The 26,006-nt window shown below is 41.6% G+C and overlaps 1 protein-coding gene across 1 annotated transcript in view; it reads left to right on the top strand.

Moving 5' to 3' along the window:
* SMAD9 (SMAD family member 9) overlaps positions 1-26,006 on the top strand; it is a 64,651-nt gene that overhangs the window by 29,197 nt on the left and 9,448 nt on the right. Inside the window, 5 exon segments of the mRNA XM_044249604.1 lie at positions 7,069-7,704; positions 14,134-14,397; positions 18,485-18,508; positions 18,511-18,579; positions 20,385-20,606. Of these exon segments, the coding sequence (XP_044105539.1) occupies positions 7,293-7,704; positions 14,134-14,397; positions 18,485-18,508; positions 18,511-18,579; positions 20,385-20,606 (991 nt within the window). The 5' untranslated portion in view covers positions 7,069-7,292.

Below are 26,006 nucleotides of genomic sequence, written 5' to 3'. Positions count from 1 at the left end.
AAGGCTCTCCTCCATCTTAGTTGGGATAGTCAACAATTGTCTTATGTCCCTTCAGCTTGTTCCCTTCTCTCTCTTACCTTCTTCTTTCTTCTAATTCAGTTTTTTTTGTTTTGTTTTGTTAACCTTTCAGAGGTCATAGGTTCTTTTCAGAATTTGCAGAAAAATACCCATGAACTGTCTCCCTAGAAAAACATATATGTACAATCACTCAAAATGAGCAGACAATTCAGATGTCCAGCAGATGACCTGAAGTCCTATCATGGCCCATTTGAATAGAGCCTCTATTATAAAGATGTATCTCTGTCATCTTCCTTGGTACTGTCGTCAGAAGATATTCTGTCCTGCAACAAGATGTTAACTAGCAGACTATGAACAGGAATTGCCCTCTCACAGATTTGTAGGAAAATTCTGAATACAGTTAGAAAAGCCTCTTTTCCAGAATATGAAATCATGATACATTTTCCACGTTTACGCAATTGATATATTTATCCAGTGACACTAAACTGGTGCATGTATGGGGTAGTTCTTTATAGTTTACAATGCAAACTTGTAATTGTCACTCTTTTGAAACACATAGGGATGACAGACTAACTTAAGTGAGGACAAAATCAAATTAATGAAATATACGTCCAGTGCATTTGTGTGTGTGTATGTGTGTGAAGCCTGATGTCTCTTCAGGTATATAGAGTAATAACACATTATGTATGTATGACAATAGGGATAATAACAGCCAATTATTTTTTTTTAATTTTATTTATTTATTTGACAGACAGAAATCACAAGTAGACGGAGAGGCAGGCAGAAAGAGAGAGAGGGAAGCAGGCTCCCTGCTGAGCAGAGAGCCCGATGTGGGACTCGATCCCAGGACCCTGAGATCATGACCTGAGCTGAAGGCAGTGGCTTAACGCACTGAGCCACCCAGGCGCCCCAGCCAATTATTTTCTAGGTAGACTTTTTTTGGATCTGTTTTTATACTTCAAAAACACTTGTTATCACCATATTAATTATTAGTATACAAATAGTATTATAAAAGTAGGATAGTATTATAAAAAGTAATCAAGTATTATATTACTATATAAAAAGTGTTATAAAAGTAGTCAAGGAAACAGCCTTTTCCTTTAAGAGATTAAATGTTCCTTTGGCAAGTGTGTTCAAGTTCTGAATTTGGTTCCTAAAACTGTTTCATAGAAGGGATACCATGGATTAGAGGGTCAAATTGATAAGATTAAAAAATTAAAAAAAAAAAAACAAAGAAAATATTGAAACATGACATTTTGTCATGGTGAGTATTTCCGGAATGGGCCCTTGCAGAATGGACCAATGCCTCCTGATCCCCTTGGCTGATGATGGCAACCAGCCTGGTAGATGATATGGACTTTTCTTGGCCACACTGACCAAGAAGCAGTGCCCATGAAGGATTGTTCAGAGGTTCTTTGTAGTGCTTAGGCATGCTCCAGGACAGATAGCCAACATGCTCATCTAAAATGGTAATTTTTTTGAATTTTGTTTTCTTCAGAATTAAAATCACCAATTGAATCTTCTAAGAAGGCCAGTAAGTAAAAATAATCTCAGTAACTGCTAACAGGAGTTTGATTTAGACTGACAGATTACAAATGAAAGGTTCATATCTCCCAAACTGTTTTCCAGCTTGGCAAATTGGATTTTAGTGTAGAATTAGGTACAGTTAAATCATGGTATATGCATGTGGTCAGTGCTGCACTTCTTTTAAGTGGTCCTGTTTAAAAACTTGGAAATGAGGCGTTTTGTTGTTCCCTCAGTCTCTATTATAAAACTCATATGCCCGAAAAAGAAAGTCCTGTTTAGTACTGTGCATGAAGTGGACCACGAGTAAACTGGAGGAGGGATGGGCATAGTGTTTTTGTCCTTCCGTCCACAGAAGGCAAGCTCTAATGGCCAACAGATGACATTTGTGGAGATCTGGGGTGATGAAGGCCTTGAGAAAGACACTGAAGGTGATGTCAAACACAGTAATACCAAGCATACATTTTCACTCTTACTCCTTAGTGGTAATAAAAACAATTCTAGAAAGAAACAAAAATCTGGAAAGACAAGTGAAAATCATGTGGTGTTGGTAGATGACATTTGCTGTGAAAGGGTCAGTTTGACAACTGTGGAGGGGGGAATGTTGTTTTGCTCCACTCTATGCAATATAGCTTCACGAGTAAAGGTTTCAGTCTCAGACTGGACTATTCTGGGTGTCGAGTGGGGGGAGTAGCAATGTAGCGTCAAGAGCAGCTAAATGAGTCACACAGTCCCATGTGGCAGGTACAGCCAACAGCCATGGAGTCATGGAACTATAGCTCAGAGAGACCACATAGATGCTTTGTGGCAAGGGATAGAGAGTTTTCTTAGGAAAGTGAGAATTATTTTTTATTTTTTATAAACATATAATGTATTTTTATCCCCAGGGGTATAGGTCTGTGAATCGCCAGGTTTACACACTTCACAGCACTCACCATAGCACATACCCTCACCACTGTCCATAACCCCACCCCCTCAACCCCCCTCCCCCCAGCAACCCTCAGTTTGTTTTTTGAGATTAAGAGTCACTTATGGTTTATCTCCCTCCCAATCCCATCTTGTTTCATTTATTCTTCTCCTACCCCCTTAACCCCCCATGTTACATCTCCACTTCCTCATATCAGGGAGATCATATGATAGTTGTCTTTCTCCGCTTGACTTATTTCACTAAGCATGATACTGTCTAGTTCCATCCACGTCGTCGCAAATGGCAAGATTTCATTTCTTTTGATGGCTGCATAGTATTCTATTGTGTATATATACCACATCTTCTTTATCCATCTTTCTTTATTCATCCATTCTTTATTCATCTGTTGATGGACATCTAGGTTCTTTCCATAGTTTGGCTATTGTAGACATTGCTGCTATAAACATTCAGGTGCACATGCCCCTTCGGATCACTACATTTGTATCTTTAGGGTAAATACCCAGTAGTGCAATTGCTGGGTCATAGGGTAGTTCTATTTTCAACATTTTGAGGAACCTCCATGCTGTTTTCCAGAGTGGTTGCACCAGCTTGCATTCCCACCAACAGTGTAGGAGGGTTCCCCAGAAAGTGAGAATTTAACCGCAAAAAGAATTAGCAGAAAATTATCCTAATCTGACAAATTAGTTATTTTTTAAGATTTTATTTATTTATTTATTCATTCATTTTTAAAGATTTTATTTATTTGACAGATAGAGATCACAAGTAAGCACAGAGGCAGAGAGAGAGAGAGGAGGAAGCAGGCTCCCCGCTGAGCAGAGAGCCCGATGTGGGGCTGGATCCCAGGACTCTGGGATCATGACCTGAGCCGAAGGCAGAGTCTTTAATCCACTGAGCCACCCAGGCGCCCTTTAAGTTCGTTTATTTTTTAACTGTGACCTAAATCCTCTAAGTACAACTCAGTTATCACCTCCAGAATCCTTCTAGAACCCCCAGCCTTGGGCCAAGGACTCTTCCTCGTATAGCTACCTCTGGCATCTCGCTTCCATAGCTCTCATTAGATGTTGCAGAAATTATCTGGTCAGGATTTTGTTTATAAATCCTTCACATACATTCATCTTTAGAGTCTGTTTTGTTTCATTCTTCTTTGTACTTTTATAGGAATAGAGGAACTACATGCAATATTAACAACTCCACTCCTATTTGTGGAACCACTTTTTAATAACCTCCCTGGGAGTGTTTTCTTTTACTTACAGGGTGAGCCTGGGCACTGGTGTTTTCAGGAGGCCACAGTAAGTTTGAGCAGATAGTCTATGGGCATTTAAATTATCTGACAGTGGAAAGCTGTTCTGAGCCAGGTTGACACTCCTAAACAAGCTTGCATGGAGCGGAGGGGACGGGGTGGCTACACTGTTGATGCCGGGGTGATGGCCAGCTGGAAATAAACAAGGGGCCCTTTGTTCTCCTGGTGGCAAAAACTTTGTGTGAGTGAGATTGGAACAGCCTTAAAGAGCCTGAAGTGGCAACCTGGACAAATAGGAACTAAAGTCTTAGTGTTAGTGAGAATCCAAGTCCGATTCCCTTTTTGAGTTTACTTTTTCTATTAAAAATATATACCAAACCTAGGAGCAAGCATAGAGAATATTGTTTGAACGTCTGCCTGCCCACCCATTGCTTTACTAAATTTTAACTTTCTGATATTTTCTATTCTCTTTCTTCCCAGCCAGAGGCATTTATTACACATTTGGTTTGAAATACTTTGAGATTCTGAATTTGACTCATTAGGGTCTCCCTCCATGCCAAGGCTGCTGTGTAATGGGACAGGCGCTGGGCCTTATAGCAATAAAAACATAGTTTTGGAGCCACTATGAGGCTATCATAAAGATTCAGAATGTGGCATGAGATCAGACCACAGAGCCAGGGTTCCACAGACCTTAGGTTCTTGGCCAGTCTCGGTGTTGCCCCCAACAGATGAGGAGAGATGGTGGCCCAGAAAGTCACTCACCAAGGTGAGCCTTGAATGGACATGGTTTCAGGATCTCTGGTTTAAGGGTAGTGCTTTTCAGTCTTTCTGGATTGTAACCCACAATAGCAAACCGCATTGCGTTGTGCATTGCAAATTGCTCAGTGACCCTCAGCATAAGCACGTGTACACTCATACACATTCACAGAGCACACGCCTGTGAGTGAGGGTGTTAATGAAATAAGACCCTTTCTTTGTAAGCTGCACTACAGTCTAGTCTATTTTGTTGTACAAAAGCTATTTTGTTTGACTAAATTGATTTCATGTGTCGTTAATAGTTAGGAACCCGTGGTTTAAAACAACAGCAGCAAAGTCCAGTTTAGAGAACCATTATTTGTCTCATGGAGCAAACATTTTTTGAAGGGTTGTTTGGTTTAACACTGCTGAATATTTTGTAAAAAGCTTTTATGTATCCCTGACTTAAACTTCAAGCTTTATTTCACAATGTGCTCATGGAAGTCCCATGTAAAATTAAACAGAATTCAAAGCTCTTTGGGGTTCAGGTCATTCTGCACTGTTACTTCTCTTTCATGCTCCCAATCCTCTTCAACCATTGCTTTAAGGCAGCCTGTCTTGATTAAATAAACAGACCTTGAACACGGTGACTTAACTATTTTTTATAAATTCATGATCGTTACGCCACAAAATCAACCTTTCCAAATAAAACTGAGCATAAGTCAAACTGCCAAGTGAGAAAACCCAGCTATCAAGTCCTCAAGTCTCCTTTGCCTCCGCGTTTACCTCTCTGTTCAATGTTAAAGTCTATATGAAGAACAAAGTGATGCTGCTTTATATTTATTAAACTCATCAATTTGCTTGTAACCAGGCTGACATCCTCCTACCCTAGGGGGGCCCTGACAACTCTCAGGACAGCAGGGGTTTATGTAGCACCTTTGCTGGGAGAAGTTTATATAATTGTACCCAGATAGGTACAACTTTCCCTCCAGGGAAGTGGAAGAGAAAATGATACTTACTGCATATCAAATAAGCACTCATTGGAGATTTTGAGCTAGATTGATTCTAACATACTGAAATGAGTTTGCGTGCTCCAAAATGTTACCAACAGACACTTTAAACTTTAATAAGGTAGCTGGTTTCCAAAATCTGGAAGAAGGAGAGGGTTTTGTTTGAGCCAACTATTTCACAGAAGAGGAAGTGTGGTTCTACCTCAGGAAATTTAAATGGGACTGTTGAATAATGAGGAAAGAATGTCTCCTTTGGATGACAGGGTGAAGAAGTATTCAACTGATTTTCAGGCAGAATAACAAATGGGACAATAGTACTTTTGTGTACACATTTTTTGTACCATGAGTATGTATAACTTCTAAAAAAAAAACCAGTTCTCAAACTTTTTGGTTTTATGACGCCTTTCTACTCTTAAGAATTATTGAGAACTCCAAAGAACCTTTGTTTGTTTGGCTCATATATATCAGCCTTTTCAGAATTAAGACTGAGAAACTTAAACATATTTATTGATTCATTTAAAATCTTTTTTTCTTTTTTTAGATTTTATTTATTTATTTGACAGACAGAGATCACAAGTAGGCAGAGAAGCAGGCAGAGAGAGAGGAGGAAGCAGGCTCCCTGCCGAACAGAGAGCCCAATGTGGGGCTCGATCCCAGGACCCTGGGATCATGACCTGAGCTGAAGGCAGAGGCTTTAACCCACTGAGCCACCCAGGTGCCCCTTATTGATTCATTTAAAAAGAATGATAAACCCCTTATATATCAACAAAAACATTTTTATTTAAAAATGGTATTTAAAAAGAACTATTAAAAAGACTATTACTGTTTCATATCTCTGCAAAACTCTTTAATGCCTGGTTAAGAGATGACACTTGGATTCTCATATCTGTTTTTGCATATCATCATTTGTGATATTTTTTTTAAGTTGAAACACATGAAGAAAATCTAGCACACACAGAAATGTAATTGGAAAAGAGAAGACCCTGGAAGCCCCCTCATGGGAACTCTGGTCCTTTGAAAACCACTGTCCTATAAAGTAGTTTGTACATAAATGGTGGGATTATTAGTGTCCTAATTTTTTTTCTATTCCATTTATATATTTTTCCAACAGTGAAGATGGATTACTTGCACAAACTCTAATTGAGAAAGGAAGAAGCATGAGCATGTTGTGGAAAGATTATAGAGGCCCTCAAAATCCAGGGAGAGAAGTTTATACTTGGGAAATGAAGGAGTCACTGTAATTTCTTAAATAGGAAAATGACTTGGTAAAAATTGTGTTGGCGAGTAAATGGATTAGAATTGGAAGAGAAAAGCTACTTCAGAGGTTGTTGCAGTAATCCAGGAGCGTGGTGTGGTGGGGGGGCGAGACCTCACATGTTGGCGGAAATGGAGAAATATCAAAATCTGGAAGACACTTTGAAGGCAGAATTACCAAGACTTGGGTAAGGGGATAGTAGAGAGGGAGAGTCAAAGATGACTAAGGCTTTCCAAGTCTAAAACATTTGAAGTGTATTTTCTTCCTTATATCCAATGTTTAATTTTTTCTGAAAATTACCCTGATGAAACTAATTCGAACTTTGTCTTGTTATTTTGTTTTTGTTTTTGTTTTCCAGAGTTGGCCAGGCCCTTGTAGGGCCTGGGAGAAAGTCAACCGAGTTCCCAAGCTGAACCGGTCAGTTACTTCCAGAAGAAAAGAAAGACCTATGACATCCCTGGAGAGTTTGTACCTATGACATCCCTGGAGAGTTGCTTGCTACATTCTTCCCTCAGGCCCTGCAGGCAATAACGGGCCGTCTCTCCAGTTCCGTTGGCCCTGGACACCTGCAGTTCCCCTCTTATGCACTCCAGCACCCCCATCAGCTCCCTCTTCTCCTTCACCAGCCCAGCAGTGAAGAGACTGCTAGGCTGGAAGCAAGGAGATGAAGAGGAAAAGTGGGCAGAGAAGGCGGTAGACTCCTTAGTGAAGAAATTGAAGAAGAAGAAAGGAGCCATGGATGAGCTGGAGAGGGCCCTCAGCTGTCCAGGGCAGCCCAGCAAATGTGTGACAATTCCCCGGTCTCTGGATGGGCGGCTGCAGGTGTCCCACCGCAAGGGTTTGCCCCATGTTATTTACTGCCGCGTGTGGCGCTGGCCTGATCTCCAGTCCCATCACGAGCTGAAGCCGCTGGAGTGCTGTGAGTTCCCATTTGGCTCCAAGCAGAAAGAGGTGTGCATTAACCCCTATCACTACCGCCGGGTGGAGACTCCAGGTGAGTTTTCTTCCTGATGTCATCCCTTGTTTTAAAAGTTGAGGAACTGTGTCCCAGTTGATGAGGAGTGATGGGGCGTCAGCAAGACAAAGACCCCACCCCCAACACCACCGAAAGAAAGGAAGAGGGGAAGGTTCAGTTTTGAGGAAGTAATCCAAACTTTTGTTTTTGTAGTCAGAAAAATCTAGAAAGAAGATAATTTTAGTATACATGTTAAGTTTTGTGTGATTATGAAAAACGAAGTTTGGATGTATTTTGGAGTTTATCATCATCAGGTTTTTCTAGTTCTTGGGATATTTGAAGATCTTAATATGGCCTTGATATGATTAACTGTAAAAAAAAAAAAATCCTTCTTCCCATCCTATCTCCCTCAGTGAAACCAAACTAAGCTAAAGGTTTTTTTGTTGTTTTGTTTTGTTTTTTGTTTTTTAAGATTTTATTTATTTATTTGACACACAGAGAGATCGAAAAGTAGGCAGAGAGGCAGGCGGGGGTGGGGGGTGGGGATGCAGGCTCCCTGCTGAGCAGAGAGCCTTGTGTGGCTCCATCCCAGGACCCTGAGACCAGGACGCAAGCAGAAGACAGAGGCTTAACCCACTTAGCCACGCAGGCGCCCCCTAAAGAAGGTTTTTGTTGCCGCTTTCCGCAAGCTCAGATACATGGAATTATCTCCTATTTGGGTCTGCAAACAGCCAGTGAAAAGAAGAGCTGGAAATCCTTTCAGGGAATGAAAGGAACAGGGGCTGGGAAAGGAAAGGAACTGTGGCAATTGTTCTTAAGTGTGGCTTTAAATATAAGAAGATATTCTGAAACCCGTCACGCATGTGTGTGTGTGGACACACATTTTTGTGTGTATTTTTGAAGTCTGGAGTTTACCTTTGTCCTTCACAGTGACTGGCACAGTTGGAGTCCATTCCTCTTGGACTGAGTGTTTCTGTGGCTGCTGGGATGCAGATTTAATAGAAGTTTCCTCTCCCTGTTTGGCTGTTTGCCTCATCCCAGGGGACCAGAGGGCTGGCCTAGGAGCTCTGGGAATGGCCCATGTCCATTAAAAGATGGTTCTGTCTAGGCATGCGGGCCGTGGTGGGGGTCCAGCTTGCACCTGGCTCCAAAATTCAGTTAACCTTACAGCAGTGGTGGAGAAATTGTGCTCAGCTGCCAGTGGTCTTTGTGAGGTGACTTTCAGGCTTCCAGATCTTGCCATCCTATTGTAAAACTGCCTGCGTATAGACGCTTCTCGCCGTCACTTCATCCCAGGATTAGTCCCTGTATGAGACTGTTGAGAAAGTCCTGGTGAATCTCATGGGTTTCCACTAGATCATATAGGTCTTAGCCTTCTTCTTTTCTTTCCTGCTTCTCTCTGGATTCTCTGCCTACTAAAAAAAGTCATCTGGGGCACCTGGGTGGCTCAGTAGGTTAAAGCCTCTGCCTTCGGCTCGGTTCATGGTCCCAGGGTCCTGGAATCAAGCCCCGAATAGGGCTTTCTGCTCGGGAGGGGGCCTGATTTTCTTCCTCTCTCTCTCTGCCTGTCTCTCTGCCTACTTGTGATCTCTATCTGTCAAATAAATAAATAAAATATTTTAAAAAAAAAAGTCTTCCAGGTCCAACTTTAAGACAATGGTTTGATACCTTTTTTGTTTCAAAGATTTGAGTTATATTAAGCATTTAGAATATACCCAATGAAAAAATGTTCATTAAGAAATCATTTCTCTCTTTCTGAGGAATGTAGTTGTAAAATGTACGTTGCAAGAAGTATCTTGTTAAATGTCTCTGGCTTTCCTTTTGAATACTAGAAAACCTAATTTTATTTTTAAACTTTTTAAAAAAGATTTATTTATTTGAGAGAGAGAGAGCATAAGAATGAGCAGGGGAGGGGCAGTGAGAGAGAGAATCCTAAGCGGACTCCCAAGCCGAGTGCAGAGTCCAACGTGGGGCTTGATCTCAGGATCCTGAGATCACGATCTTGAGATCATGACCTGAACTGAAAGCAAGAGTCAGACACTTAACCAGCTGTGCCACCCAAGCACCCCTAGAACACCTAATTTTAAAGGCTTAGTTTGTGTTTTAGTTTATGTAAGGTTCTTTTAAGAAATGGTAATGTGAATATATTTACATATGGCAGATGGATTTCATATCATAATATTTTAGGTTTTAGTTTCCAAAATGAAAGATGGGTGGAGATTGTATTAATTTTTTTTTTAAAGATTTTATTTATTTATTTGACAGAGAGAGATCACAGTAGGCAGAGAGGCAGGCAGAGAGAGGGGAAGGGAAGCAGGCCCCCTGCTGAGCAGAGAGCCTGACGTGGGACTCGATCCCAGGACCCTGAGATCATGACCTGAGCCGAAGGCAGCGGCTTAACCCACTGAGCCACCCAGGAGCCCCGAGATTGTATTAATTTTAAGGTAATATTTAAGCCATCCAGGATTTTTTTTATTCCTAACTTTGTTTTTGTTTTTTTATTAGAAAAATCAAATTTGTACTTAACTTTCTGGCCATGTTTAAAGTTAATATTTTGAGAACAGTGAGGGTGCTAATATTCAGCAAGTTTACTGGGTTCTTAGTTACCATAAAGCTTAATTTTTTTTGCATTTGAAATCTCCTTTTTTTTTTTGACAACCTTCCCCCATTTTAGGAACACTGACGGCTGCACTCTGATTTTCTTATTACTCACACAACCTTTTATATCATTTATGTAAGTTCTTTCTAACTATCTGTATTGAAGGATCTATTTTAATTTTTAAATTTTCAATCCTTCAAATATCAGTACTTTTGTAATGCAAACGAATTACATGGCAAATGAAATTTTAAGAAGACAAAAATAAAAAGGCAAGCGTAGGTTTGCTTTTTTTTTTACTATAATAAAATATTTTCTATCTGCATTTCAACAGGTATAAAATTACCCTGTCAAATTGCTAACTTTAATAAGTTCAGTCTCAACCTCCATACTGTATTTTCCTTGACTGGCACCTAGCAGCTGGTGAAGTGTTACCAGTCCCCAAATCTCACTTTGCACGGCTTGTGTCTAGTAACTTCTGGGCAAACAGTGTTTTTGTAGTGTGTGATGATTTTACGCCATGCAACTGGAGCTTATTTCAGGAGTATAATTTCTTCTCTACATAAAATACCCACATATAAAAACCACATGAGTTTTGAAGGAGATACAAAATCTTTTTCAGCTCTGCTCTGCACCCCATATGCGGCAGGAATAACTCCTGCCACTGTTCTCCCTCAAGTTCTTCGTTGTTAAGACAGTGTTGTATTTAAAAGGTAGTTGGGACGCCTGGGTGGCTCAATCGGTTGGACGACTGCCCTCGGCTCAGGTCATGATCCCGGAGTCCCGGGATCAAGTCCCGCATCGGGCTCCCAGCTCCACAGGGAGTCTGCTTCTCTCTCTGACCTTCTCCTCGCTCATGTTCTCTCTCACTGTCTCTCTCTCAAATAAATAAATAAAATCTTTAAAAAAAAAAAAAGGTGATATAAAACCGAAACCAATGTCTGTAATCTTACTATGTCATATTTGTAAGCAGCAGTTATGATCTAGAAATAGAATTTAGTAATTAGGAATAGCTATTGCTATGGATTGAACATTTCTGTGCACCCCCTCCCTTCATATGTTGAAAACCTAATGCTTAAGGTGATAGTACTAGGAGGTGGGGGCAGTCGCTTTGGGAAATGATTCAGTCATGCAGACAGACCCTTACAAATGGGGTTAGTGTCTTTATCAAAGAGGCCCCAGAGAGATCCCTCATCCCTTTCCACCCTGTGAGGGCACGAAAGGTCCCAGTCTGTAGCCTCAAAGAGAGCTTTCCCCAGAACCTGACCATACTGCACCCTGATCTTGGACTTCCAGCCTCAGAAACTGTGAGAAATATATTTCTATTGTTTATAAGCCACACACTGTATGGTATTTCTATTGTAACAGTCCAGATGGACTAAGACAGCTATGTTTTGAGTGGAAATATTTAAAAATATGACCAGTGCATATCTAAGGTAAACTAGCCAGTCAAGCTGAATGCCAGCTGGGATGATTACCATTGGTTTTCTGTACAGAAATCACTGCCTTTGGTTTTAGGTGAACGGTAAAAAATACATTATCAAGACATTTGTTTCAAAAAAGGAAAACAAACCTTTTTTAAAAAATTATTTTTTATTTTTTATTTTTTGGTGTCTCAGATCTTTGGCCCATGAGGAAATAGAAGTTTCTGCCTCTAGATGGTGTGAGACATTATATTTAACAATGTTAGGAATACAGTATAGATATTTTACACTACAACTGAAGTTACAGAGATTATTCCAATTCTTTTTCATCCAAAAAAGAAAAATGAGTGTTTGTTTTGAGCCTTGTTAGCATTGTAATGAAGTGTCATTGCAGAAAAAATCACATACCATGTACTCTGTTGGGCCCCCCGTTTCGGGCCATATACCATGGACTCTGTCAGCCCCCTGCTTTCATGAAGCAGGTCATCTTTTTGTTCCCATCTTTTGTTCCCATCTTTTTGTCTCATGGAACACATAAAAGGAAATGATGGCTTATCATCCAGCTCATTTTTAGATGATGATGTGGAGGGTTCTGTAATGTCATACATTATACACATAGATACATACACTGGCTTTTTAAAGGGGAAGACTTCATTTGTTTTTCTGCCACCCTCAGCTGGGGTGGTTTAGTTTTTTTTTTTTTTTTTTTAAGAATTTATTTATTTATTTGACAGACAGAGATCATAAGTAGGCAGAAAGGCAGGCAGAGAGAGAGAGGAGGAAGCAGGCTCCCCACTGAGCAGAGAGCCCGATGCAGGACTCAATCCCAGGACTCTGGGGTCGTGACCTGAGCCGAAGGCCGTGGCTTAACCCACTGAGCCACCCAGGTGCCCCTGGGGTGGTTTAGTTTTAAAACTTTATTTACCTGTTTGTGTTTATTTTCTAACTTGCTTGTTTGGAAAGAGATAAATGTATGATAGCAGAGAAGTGGTAGACTTTGTGATTGGTCTTACTGTTATTTTATCACTATTGTTGTCATCTGTTTATTCCAAAACATTTACTTTTTGTCAAAGTTTTTATCAATACTTGCATGTGGTAACAAATCAGTAATATTATTAAAAACAAGAGCTACCCCATCCATCTCCAGAAACAACTTCTCTTAATCATTCTTGGTTAGTTCTTTTGCTTGTTCCCTCCATTATTACTAAAAATTATGGAGATAACTCTAGATAATATATTTTTACATGTAGACGATATGTTTATACATTAATTACTAAAAATTATGGAGGTAATCCTAATATAATATGCTTATATATCTGTTTCTGAACTTTTCACCTTCAGGTAATTTCATTGACTAATACAAAAGATGAGGATTTAGCTAATTTATATTAACTTCTTTCTTCCTCTTTTTAAATCTCTGATATCTATATTGTAGTTTATTTATTTACTTATTTATTTTTGGCTCTTCAATTGATTTCCATTTTGGCGCTAGGGGTAAGGAATATTTTCCCTTAGAAGAGCTTTGGAATTGCCTTTGACCACTTCCTCCTTCCTCTGCTTCTCTTTCTGGAACTTACTTTGGTCACAGGTTGTACCACATTTATTGATTATCTTCTTTCTGCCAGGCACTGTGACACTTTAGAAGTCAGTAAGAACTAGGAATACCTGGATAATACTTGCCCTTGAAAATTGCATGCATTCCTAACTTTTGTATAGAATCAGGATCAAAACCACTTTTTTTTTTTTTAATGTGGAACCAGAAAAAACATACATAGGGCTTTGTTTATAAGTTTTTTTATTGATGCTTATCTTTTACTGATTCGCTTTGTATTACTCTCTGTTTATCTTTTTCTTATTCATTTTTAGGTACCTTTAAGAGCTTTCTGATAAAGACAAGTAGATTTTTTCTTTTCTTTTTTAACTTTAGCAGCACTAGGCTGCCCGTCTGAATAATTCAACATGATCTCTGAAAGAAAAATATTCTGGGCATCACTTAGAAACCAATTTTGCCTTTTAAAAAAACCAAACCACTTCATTGGCAGAATCAAAGGAAGATACAAACAATTAGTACTGCAGAAGGCCAGATAATAGGGCAGCTCTGGTAATTTCTGTGGTAGGAATGAATAGGCAGTCTCTTTAGTGTGCTGACCTCAGAATGATTCTCCTCTAAACTTTTTACTGTGATACTCTGTTTAATATTCAGTTTGCAAGAGTGTTTAAGTACTAAACACTGGTGTTTAGTTTGCTTCACCAGCTCACTTTCTGGGAAACGACGGAACCTTAATTGACAGTTTTACAAGAAGCACAAAGAATGGTGGGTGGGCAGTTCCCAGAAAACAGAGTTTTATCATGAAGAAAATGGGCAGGCACAAACAGCAAGCGTCCACTGGATTTTGTGTTGAGGAGCCAATGCTCAATTCTAATCCACTGGTTCCGTTCTTATCCTAGTGCTGCCTCCCGTCCTCGTGCCAAGGCACAGTGAATATAACCCCCAGCTCAGCCTTCTGGCCAAGTTCCGCAGTGCCTCCCTCCACAGTGAGCCTCTCATGCCGCACAACGCCACCTATCCGGACTCTTTCCAGCAGCCTCCCTGCTCGGCCTTCCCTCCCTCTCCGGGACCTGGGCACGTGTTCACACAGTCCCCGTGCACCGCTGGCTACCCTCACTCCCCAGAGAGTCCCTCGGAGCCAGAGAGCCCCTATCAACACTCAGGTCAGTGAAAGACGCTGTCCCTCTACGTGGAGTTTGACCCAACAATCTTTTATGGTGGGACCGTCGTAATTACAGTCACTGTTACTCACTTTCATATGGAGCTTTGCCGTTTACATGGCCATGTCCTGTGGGCCTTCGGACCTGCCCACCTCTAAGATCAGGGCCAGCTGGGAGCAGTTATCCTGGAGCTACACCTATCTTTGCTCTGGTTTCTGGTTCTCACCCCCTGGAAGATGCTAAACGGATTTGAACAGCATCTCTGGGCATTTCCAGGGATTTTTTTTAAGGTAGCAGAAATAAGATGATAAAATACTTCTCTAATCCAAGGAGAAAGACTTGACCTGAGGGTAAGCAACGTGAGGGGTCCACGCTTGGCCTTTTCTTTGGCTGTCTCTTTCAGTAAACACAGGGAGTCCCAGCCTCCAAAAGATGAATGCTTAACGTCCCCGGGGCAGAATTGGGCCCCACCTAGCCTGTGCTTCTCCTTTTGTGCTGTGTGAAGCCAGCACAGCATTTTGAAGACAGAGCTAGTCAGTCTTCAAAATGCTAGTCAGTAAACGTTTGCTGAACTGAAAAAGCCAATGGAAGGGACATCCTGTGCAAAAGGGAGAATCAAGCACATTGCCACAGTTGCACATGCCGCTGCTCCTATAAAGTGGGTCCAAGTTAGATCATGAAGAAGAGATTTATATGCACCTCTTTTTATTTATTTATTTATTTATTTAAAGATTTTATTTATTTATTTGACAGAGAGAGATTACAAGTAGGCAGAGAGGCAGGCAGAGAGAGAGAGGAGGAAGCAGGCTCCCTGCTGAGCAGAGAGCCCGACGCGGGACTCGATCCCAGGACCCTGAGATCATGACCTGAGCCAAAGACAGCGGCTTAACCCACTGAGCCACCCAGGCGCCCTTATATGCACCTCTTGAGTGTGAGATGAATCATAGCCTGAGCGACAAATTCTTAGAGGCCAGCCTAAACTCATCTGGCGCTAAATGTTACAATCTGCCTCATTCATGTGTTCATATATTCCTTTATTTAATGGATATTTATGGAACACTTATTATATACAAGCATTTTCTTGGGGAGCTGGAAGGAGAATTCAAAGATGGGTAAAAAATGTCCCTGTCCTCATAGAACTTATAAAATGTGGGAAGACAGAAAAGGAGGTGCCCCTTCCTTTCTGAGTTATTCAGTTCTGCCTTTTGCTCCCTCAGCAATACAGCTACTATTTTCATACACATCTACTATTGCATTTATCACACTACGTTATATAATTCCTCACTATATATTCCCCCCCAATTCAACTGCCAGTCATCTTCTCTTTTATATATGTAGCGCAGGTCCTAAAACACAGTGTTTGCTCATCAGTTGATTGCAGAGTAAACAAATCACCACACAGGCATTTGGAACTGGGCCAGAGCCTAGGGTTATAGCTCTTGATGTTACTGAGACAGTAAGTAATAGCTGAGCACCTACTAAGTGCCAGGCACTGTGCTACTGTGAGAGGTACAATGACGACTGAGTCTGACAAGAGTCTCTGACCTTCAGGAGGCAGTAGCTATTGAGAACAATCATGTAAGTAAGGAATGAGACTGTCACAGTCCGGACAAATAATGATAAGGACCTGAACTAAGAAAGGGATGTGGGGAGGGGAAAAGACAATGAATTTGAGGAGACAGACTCAATAGAACTTGATGTGGGGGTGAAGGCTGAGACTCTGGGAAGGAGCTCAGGAGTCATCCACTCAGTGGGGAGGAGATGGTTGCTGTCTTACAAGGAGCTGGATTCACCAAGAGAGGGATACAACAGGAAGAGAAGAAATTTGAGGACAGAGCCAAGGTTAAGGGACAGGAGGATAATTATGTCACAGAACACCTGTTTACTTGAAACATATCTGTGCTGTAAAGATTGCCTGTGCTGACCTTGTCTTCTTGCACTGGTGAAACTCAAAGGTTGATATTTTTTCCCCTCTTCCCACCCATGAAGGACGGACCCCAACACCTCTGCAGAAGCTGGTTCATTTTCATGGAGGGAATGGCTCTTTTAATTTCAAAGAAAATAATTATTTTCTGAACGATTAACAACAAAATACAACCTGCAAAACAGACCCATAGATAAGTGAAACTAAAAGGAGGTCCTGAAATTTAATAGTTCAGCACCTTGTTTTTTTTACCAGCTTGACTGAGATATAATTCATACATCATACAGTTCACATACTTAAAGTGTGCAATGTAGTGGTTTTCACTTCTTAATTTTTAAAGTTGTGGGAAGATACATATCTCATAAATTTGGACATTTTATCCATTTTAAGTGTACAATCCAGTGGCATTAAGCACATGCACCATTCTGTGCAACCATTCCCACCATCTATTTCCAAAATTTTTTCATCCATCTAAACAGAAACTCTGTACCTATTAGCAGTAGCTCCCAGATCTTCCCCCTGCCCTTTCCTCCTTTCCCTGGCAACCTCCAGCCCACTTATTGTCTCTGTGAATTTGCTTTTTCTAGGTACCTCAAAGAAATGGAATCATACAATATATGTCTTTTTGTGTCTGGCTTATTTCAGTTAGCATAGTGTTTTCAGAGTTCAACTATGTTGCTAGTCTGTGTCGTTTACTTCATTTTTGTGATTAAACAATAATATTCCAAAATAAAGGTACACCACATGACTGATGGATAGTTGGGCTATTTGCACCTTTTGGCTGGTGTGACTAATGCTGCTCCAAACACTAGCAGGCATGCATCTGCTTGAGTCCCTGTTTTCAGCCCCTGTGGGCATATGCCTAGAGGCAGATACGGCGATACGGTAACTGTGTGCAGTCCCTGAGTTTTACAGATAGACGTACTCTGGGACCTGCAGAAGAGCCCCCTTGCTCTATAACTTTTTCACCAGGCTCAGAGTTTATTTTCCCACAGGAAAACGTCTTACCCGTGGTTGCACGATGTGGTCTGCATTCGAATCGCCAACAGTGCCTGGGGAATGTTCATGGCCGCATCCAGCCATTGATCTCCAGACTCCCAATTTCTGAGGGTGGGACCAGGACACGGCATCTTTAACAAGTGTCACTGGTGACTTTGATGCATGCTTAAGTGTGGGAACTGCTTGGGTGGACAAAATTCAGTTTTCAACAAAGGCAGACTGATTCAACTTTTTAGGCCACCGAACTCTACCCACTGCTAACATAACAAGGCGATTACGAAGTGACATCAGGAATGTATACAGGAGGAAACAGTTATTCTGAGGTTCTCAGTAAAGAGGTTTTCCTCTGCTGTAGGAGTTTTTACTGTGTTGTGAATTACTTTCTCCTAAGATCTTATCTACCGAATGCACAGCATTTGCCTAAGCATGATCACGGCCCGATTATAGGAACTGATACTTGGAGAGAGGAGCCCATCTCCGCATGCCTTGGGCACAAGGTTATAATCAGGTTTCTACTGTTGTGCATTTTGGAGGCACATTTGGAACTATCTCAGAGACCACGCATCCCTGCGGTCATTGTACCGTCCATGGCAACAGAGGAATTGGAAAACTAAGCTCAAAGAAGGTTTAACTTTCTGTTTTGAAAGCCGGGCAAGAGACCCCTATGCTATTGAGAAAGCTGGGAGAATAGCTCCTTTTTTTTAAAGATTTATTTATTTATTTATTTATTTATTTGACAGAGAGAAATCACAAGTAGATGGAGAGGCAGGCAGAGAGAGAGAGAGGGAAGCAGGCTCCCTGCTGAGCAGAGAGCCCGATGCGGGACTCGATCCCAGGACCCTGAGATCATGACCTGAGCCGAAGGCAGCGGCTTAACCCACTGAGCCACCCAGGCGCCCCTGGGAGAATAGCTCCTTGATTTGAAAATCTTATGAAGTCTCTACAACTTACAACTCTTTTGGTAACTCCCAAGTCAGAGGGGAAACTCATCGACCGTTTAGTGAGGATGTCAGGACAACAGATTCCTTCGAGTGTCCCTGCGGAATAGCCTGATGACTGACTGGTCTCTCTGCAGCGGCAGGACCATGCGCCGGGCCCAGGACTTTCACAGCGAGAAAGGCTGGAGCTGTCTTAGTGTCATGTATCAGTTTCACTGCTTTCTTTGAGTTGACACACCACCTCCACCTTATCAGGGACCCAGAATGGCCGACCCGTGGATGCCACAGCTGATAGTCATTTAGTGCTGTCAGTGCCTAATGAAGGTAAATTTGTAGATGAACAGCTCAATGTAGCTGTTTCCCAAGAGCATTTCCTATTACTCCAAAACAAAACAAAATTAAAAAAACAAAAAAAACAAAAAAACCCCCATGCTAGCCTGCTATTTCACATGTCTTTGAAGAGGCAGAGAGCAGGCCTTTGCATTCTAACTTTGGCATTCCTCATCACCATAGAGTGAATGCTAGTTTGTCATCCTGGTTACTACAGTAAGTTAATTTTTTATTCTAACCTAACATTTAGACGCGTGTAGTTCTTTTTTTATTTTTTTATTTTTTATTATTTTATTTTTTTTTTTTTAAGATTTTATTTATTTATTTGACAGAGAGAAATCACAAGTAGATGGAGAGGCAGGCAGAGAGAGAGAGAGAGGGAAACAGGCTCCCTGCTGAGCAGAGAGCCCAATGCAGGACTCGATCCCAGGACCCCGAGATCATGACCTGAGCCGAAGGCAGCGGCTTAACCCACTGAGCCACCCAGGTGCCCAGACGCGTGTAGTTCTTGATGTTTATTACAGAAATGGGTGTTTAAGTTAACAATTTTATCCCCGTTGTGTTTATACTATAGTTTTGTAGTGGTGTCTTTGGTTTAGCTTAGCGTGACGCTGTACATAAATATGTAAATATACACAAATATGTAAATGTACACGAATATGTAAATATACATAAATATGTAAATAGGGTTTTTACAGAATTTTATCTGTTTCTTAAAATAGGCTAGGTAAATAAATGTTGCTCAGTTTTAATGTTCATGTAAGCCACATGGGGATCTTACACAAAGGCAGATTTTGGTTCCTTAGATCTGGGGTGGGATCCAAGAATCTACATTCCTCACACGTTCCCAGGTGATGCAGAGTCTACCGTTCAGGAACCACACCTGAGTAGAGAGGGTCTAACAGAGCGTACGATTTGAAGTCTGTAGGGGTGAAGTCTTTTATTATAAGTATAGGTTCTTTTGTAAATCAAATAATAACCCCCTAACTTATGTTTCATAAATTTATGTTTCAGTGCACATAGGAACACACTGTAGGTACAAGAATTACTAGGATATTCAAAGGAAAGAGAGTGAATATAATCAGTCAAAAGACAGAGTGTGCGTGGCAAAGAAAGAACTCTGAACTTTGGTTGGTTACTGGCAATTTAATTACTTTGAAAATTTTAAGGTGAAAACATAACATTCATGGATTTCCTGATGAAACATGTGCTGTCTTTAAAAATACCTTATGCCGTATAAGTACTCCATATATATACAATGGAGAATGTGACTCTATGTAGTTTTTCTTTTTTTCTTTCTTAAGTAATTTTAAGTCCTGTCCAGTATTTTTGATTTGGCTTTCATCATATCCAAACTATTATTTTTTCAGCCTTAGTTTTTTGGAAAATGATACTCTTGTCACTGGGACGCTATTCAGTTTAGTGACAGTGATATGTTATCTTTAACATGTAGAGAGGAGGCAACCTGTCCCCTTGGCTCCTCTCCGGGTGATGGAATTTACATTAATCTGTTCATACTGTTGTTTGTCAGACCCCCTCAGTACTAATACATATGAGTACAAATGCTCTAACCATGGGAGAGTCACAAGGATCGCGGCCTCTGTGCCACACGTGTGGTGACAAGATGAGCTCCCCACACAGATCTTCCATCAGGGGTCAGGTTTGGAGAGATCACAGAGAGCATCTTTGTCTTGCAGCACCTCTCCTGGTTAAGAGCATGAATGTTGTCCAGGTGAGATCACGAGATGGGAAGCCAGACATGATGGGAGTGATGTGCTCTCTGGTTCTTTTCCTTCCAGACTTCCGGCCAGTTTGCTACGAGGAGCCGCAGCACTGGTGCTCAGTTGCCTACTATGAACTCAACAACCGAGTTGGGGAAACGTTCCAGGCCTCCTCCCGAAGCGTACTTATAGATGGATTCACAGACCCTTCAAATAACAGGAACAGATTCTGTCTCGGACTTCTTTCTAATGTAAACAGAAACTCAACAATAGAAAACACCAGGAGACACATAGGAAAGGGTAAAAGCAAATATGTCATTCATGTATATGTACTTTGGAGCTAAAACGTGGGGAGAGAAACAAGCCACGGGTTGGCCACCTAACCTGGCAGGATGGTCTCAGGCTGGTGAGCCAGCAGGAGGCCTGAGGCTGCAAGGTCATGGTCTCTCTACTTCTAGGGTCAGCGTATCATCTTTCAGAGGGTGGATTAGGATAAGTATTAAGACAAAAGTGGTAAGACAAACAAGAGGATAAATGTGAAAGCAGGATGAAATTACTAAATAGAAGTATCATGAATTATTTTCAAATTGCCTAAAGATGCTAAATAAGAAAACTTCAGAGGAGGAATTCTGGTGGGGGATTATATTCTACCAGGTGAAGTGACCTTTGGAGACTTAGAAGCTAGGTAGTGAAAATCATGACAATTTATGTAGGGAAACCTTTGGTAGCGATTGGGGTTCTCCTGTGCTCAGGATTGTTATGAAGCCAGATGGACACAGGCCTCCTTGAGGTTTGGCCAACGAAGCTTTGAAGCCTTTCTCATCGGTGTGATCAATGGTAGAAAATCCCATCTGAATGTGAGCCCTCACTGTGTATCTTTAAATCATCTTCTTTACATTAGAGTAGCTGGTAATGTTTGACACCTGGTTGTCCACTATTATGTCAGACGACCATGGAATCATAGTTGTACAGAGCTTTAGAGTCATTTTATCTTTCCTCTTTACATCCAGCCCTCAGACCACCGTAGGAAGGTAGACACAAATCTTTTCTGTCAAATTTCCAGGGGAGATTCATGATTGTACCTGGTGATACAGTCTAATATTCTTCCTAGCATACTTCCTTAATGTCTCTGTCATAGAAAACCTAAGCCAGTGGTTAGAAACGCACAAGGGAGCTTGCAAGGGAGAAGCAGGCTCCCCGCTGAGCAGGGAGCCCAATATAGGGCTGGATCCCAAGATGCTGGGTTCATGACCTGAGTTGAAGGGAGATGTTTAATGACTGAGTGAGCCACCCAGACGCCCCTTCATTGATGTTCTAATGATGATATTTGTTTATTTATATCCTGTATTTTTGTATAGTGGCTTGTTTTTGTTTTTTCCCATAGTGGCTTTGAGATGGCTTATAGGAAAACTTTGCAGTGAAATGATAAATGGAAAGTAGAAAATCAGGAACAGGGGGTTGGGGGCAGCAAAGAAGGAGAAAGCAACTAAAGGTTAGCATTGTGGCTGTGACTAAAATTGTGCTCTAGGTTTTCTGACAGGGAGGTCAAAAAATGGAAACACAACTATAATGTAATTTTTATCCCAAAGGAAGAAACATGGCCATTCTTCAAAGGAAATAATACTTTCCCTTTGACTGAATTCTTAAATACATTTCTCAGATACTAGAACTTTACTTTCAAATGGTTTTTATAAGAATCTTCAGGTGAAATTTAAAGGCAGAATATGACAACATAATATTGTGGGGCTGGCTGTGTGCTGAGGGGCTTTTTGGACTGATCTGCATATGAGACTTCTGCTGATGCCACTTGGTCCAAAGATAGTATTCAAACATGAAAGGACTGTTGAATGCCTCCTGAGAATCTTTCTGCAAGTAGCTCTTTGAGGGGGCTGCTGATGCAGACATGGGAGTTGAAGTTCTATGTGTTCCTGCCTGAGAGCTAATCCCCAGGTTAAGAAACCATAGGAACAAGAGCTAGGAATGACAGCCTTTTATGAAAATGAGGAGGTCCACCTAAGTGCTCAGTGACTGGAAGGACCCTCCACCCTCATGTGGTTCCCCAAGGCGACATCAGTTTTTTCAGAAAGCTGTTTGGAAGTGCTTTACTGAGAAAATGATTTTTTTTTTTAGAGGAGATATAAACCATGCCATAAAGCATGGGGAAAAATTAGCATCGAATATTTTTAAAGGAAGAGCAGTCGGTCTTCTATGAAGTCAGAGGACTGCTTCTTAGGTGCTCCCTTGGATTGTTTGGTTTTGAGCAGCATGGCTTCCTGGAACACCAGCCTGGATAAATTTGCAGCAAAATGCCTCCAATCATTAGTGAATAAGTTAACTTATTTGGAGTTAATCAATCGAGATACTTACATTTCAGAGATAGGCATTCATCTCACAAATCTTTGTTGAGAATCTATTCTTAGCCAAACTGTCCCACCATTAGGGACAGCAGTTGGAGACAAAGAAACATAACAAACAAAAACAAACAATAACAGGCTTTCATTGGTTACACATAACCAAGGAAAGACAGAAAAGGAATAATGTTATGTATCTCTAAGGATTTGTCTAGAGGAAAACACAGGAGGGGAAGAGATTGGGGAGAACTTGTTAGGAAGTCAAGTGGGATAGCCAGGAAACGCTTTCCTAACCAGGTGACATTTGAGCAGAAAGAAAAATGCAATTAGTCACATGGAGGGGGAGCTTTCAAAGCAGAGGGAGCAGCAGGTGCAAAGGCCCTGAAGCCTGCCTGGTATATACATTGTAAGAACACCAGGGAAGCCAGAGTGAGTGGAATAAAATGGATTAAAAAATGGGGAAGTTGTAGAAGAGGAGGGAAGAGGGACCAGGTCACAGGAGTTTACAGATCTGAATTTTCACTTTAAAAGGATTCCTTGGCAACTGCAGTAAAATTAAATTGTTAGCGAGGGAAGAGAGACACATTTTGTTTTTAAGATTTCATTTATTTATTTGACAAAGAGGGAGACAACCAGAGGGAACACAAGCTGGGAGAGTGGAGGAGGGAGAAGCAGGCTTACGGCTGAGCGGGAGCCCTATGCGGGCTCATCCCAGGACCCTGGGGCCCTGACTTGAGCTGGAGGTAGAGGCTTAACGACTGAGCCACCCAGCCGGCCCAAGGGTGAAAGGTTTAAAAACATACGTGAAGGAGAAAACTGAAAGGTATATAAGAAATGTTAGCTTTGATTATTTCTGGGCTGTGCATTTGTGGAGGAGTTTTATTCTCTGCATCCCTGTATTCTCTAAATTGTCCCTCCTGGGCTTTCTTGCTCAGATGAGGATGGAGGTGGTGGGACTTGGCCTGTCAGGGCAGGCCAGGATTGCTACAGTGGTGCTGAGAAACATCACAGGGGGCGCAGCCCAGCCCAGCAGAAGGGCTGAGTGAGTACTGAGGTGGGCCATTCTCTGTAGTCCACTTGGGCCCCACCCTGTTTGTTCATCATATTGTCCAAACAGACTTAAAATTTTCAGATTCAGATTTGGGGAACTGACCTTGCCTCCAGGCCAGTGATGGCTTTGTGTGAATTTTAAGAAGCCCCTTTATCAAGAGAAGTTACTGCCATCTTCTGGAGAAGCTGTATAATGATGCTATAAATCTTGGAAGGCTATGAAGCACACCCTAGAATCGTGCAGTGCACAACAGTGGGCACTGTCCCCTGAACCAAAGCCCTGGTGTGGATTTGGAAATTTTTTCTCATCATATGTTAAAACATTTTTTATTTTGGAAAATGTCAAACACATACAGAAGTGCACAGAATCATGTAAAGAATATTCTTATCACCCTCTCCAGCTTCCATAATGATTCACAGTGAATGCATTCATATCTGCTGTCCCTTCACAGTATTTTTGCAAGAATATTTTAAAGTAAATTTCCAACTTCATATCCTTTCATGATAGATTTGAGTCTTTATATCTATAGAAGGGATTTCTAAATATAAGTACCATTATTACACCCAGAAGTAGGCACTTTCTTAAAGCTCTAAATGATCCTGATATTCAGCCATGTTTTTAAAATGGTGTGTGGAAGACAGGGCAACAAAGGCAAGGCAAAGATGGATTACAAACTCATGATAAGGTGTTGAGTTCGAGCCAGGAAGTTTGGGATTATTCTAAAGGGAATGAAGAGGTAACAGAGTCTCTGAGCAGGTCTACAGGGTAATGAGATTCACTTTCTGTGCTGGCATTTGTTCCTCCCTCCCAGTAAGCAGGGGAACCTATGTGCATTCCTTCTACTCTGGGACTCAACTTTCTCTTTCTTCTGGTAGAGTCTAGAGCCTAAGAACCATCTCAGCAACCTAAGCAGCCCGCCTTCCTCCCTATCTTTCCTGTCATTTCTCTGTTGTTCAAGATGTGGAAGAGGACCCAAAGGGAACACATTTGCAGTCTGACTTGGCAGACCCAATTCAAGCCCACGGTGCCTCTGACCCTAAGTAACCGTAGCACAGGACTCCATACTCCCTCATCTCCTAGAAGGTGGGAGGCAGTCACACACAAATGGGAAGCCCGGATAGAGGGATGCAGCCCAAGAGAAGTAGGAAGAGCTTGCCTGAGGACAACACTGCCAGGTTCCTCTTTGGCATCTCAGGAAGAGCATTATCCTATTGCTCACTGTTCTTTATGGAGATTTTGAATCTAAAATACACATCGTTTAAAGCCATGGTTTTGTTTTATCAAGTGGATGCAAATAAAATCATTTGCCTACTTGACTATTTTTTTTTAAAGATTTTACTTATTTATTTATTTGCGAGAGACCATAAGCACGGGGAGGGTCTCAGGGAGAAGCAGACTCCCTGCTGAGCAGGGAGCCCTACACCAGACTCAGTCTTGGGACTCCAGCGTTATGACCTGAGCCAAAGGCAGTCACTTAACCAACTTAGCCACCCACACACCTTTGACTTTTCTTTGGATGCCACTGTCTCTAGCCAAAGCTCCTTCATGGTGGGGTTGAATTCCACCCTGTCCTACTGTTCAGAGCCAACTCAGGCCTCCGTGTGCTCATCCCATTGGCTCTGCCCCCTCTTTTTGCTCGGGACACTAAACTCCTGCCTGTCTGCCCAGCCTCTACTCCGCTTTCCTTATTCTGCCAACTGTGTTCTGGTTGCGGATAGTACTTCCACAGGATTGAAAATCATCCCCTAAATAAAGACCAGAGTCAGGTAACAAAAATCCTATCCATTCTACTTAGTAGGTTCTGGGAGGATTATAAATTTGAAGGTCATTCAATTCAAATACATCCTGAACACTGGACCATCTCATTCTCTGGCTCTTTCCCCACCAGCTCTCTCTTTTTGAACAACCATAACCACCACAGGGGCGGCCCTCCCGGGGAGCTCATGGGGACTGGGAACGAAGTCTGTATTTGCCCCAGCCTCACCTCCAACACGTCGGTGCAGCCAGATACCATATCCCAGCCAAGGGGACCTTCTTGCCTGCTTCTCACGGCCTGGAGCCAAGGGTGCCTAACCCCAGGCTGTTCAGGGAGAGAAAGGAAAGGGAGCGGGAAGCTGGGAAAAAAAGGAGAGGAGATCCAAGATATATCAGTCTCCGCGTATTCTGGATCATTTCTATGAACCCTTTGTGACCCCATGACAATTGTATTTACCATCACGTTGACACATAATTCTGGAGAATTTTGTTTCTGCTGAAAGGCTGGAGGAAAATTGTGCTGGTATTTAATGTTCACTAGAC

Source organism: Neovison vison, chromosome 5 (genome assembly GCF_020171115.1).
Source record: "Neovison vison isolate M4711 chromosome 5, ASM_NN_V1, whole genome shotgun sequence".
In the NCBI taxonomy this organism is placed as follows: domain Eukaryota; kingdom Metazoa; phylum Chordata; class Mammalia; order Carnivora; family Mustelidae; genus Neogale; species Neogale vison.
The sequence above is the reverse complement of the archived record's forward strand: the minus strand, read 5'-3'. Positions and strand labels throughout refer to the sequence as shown.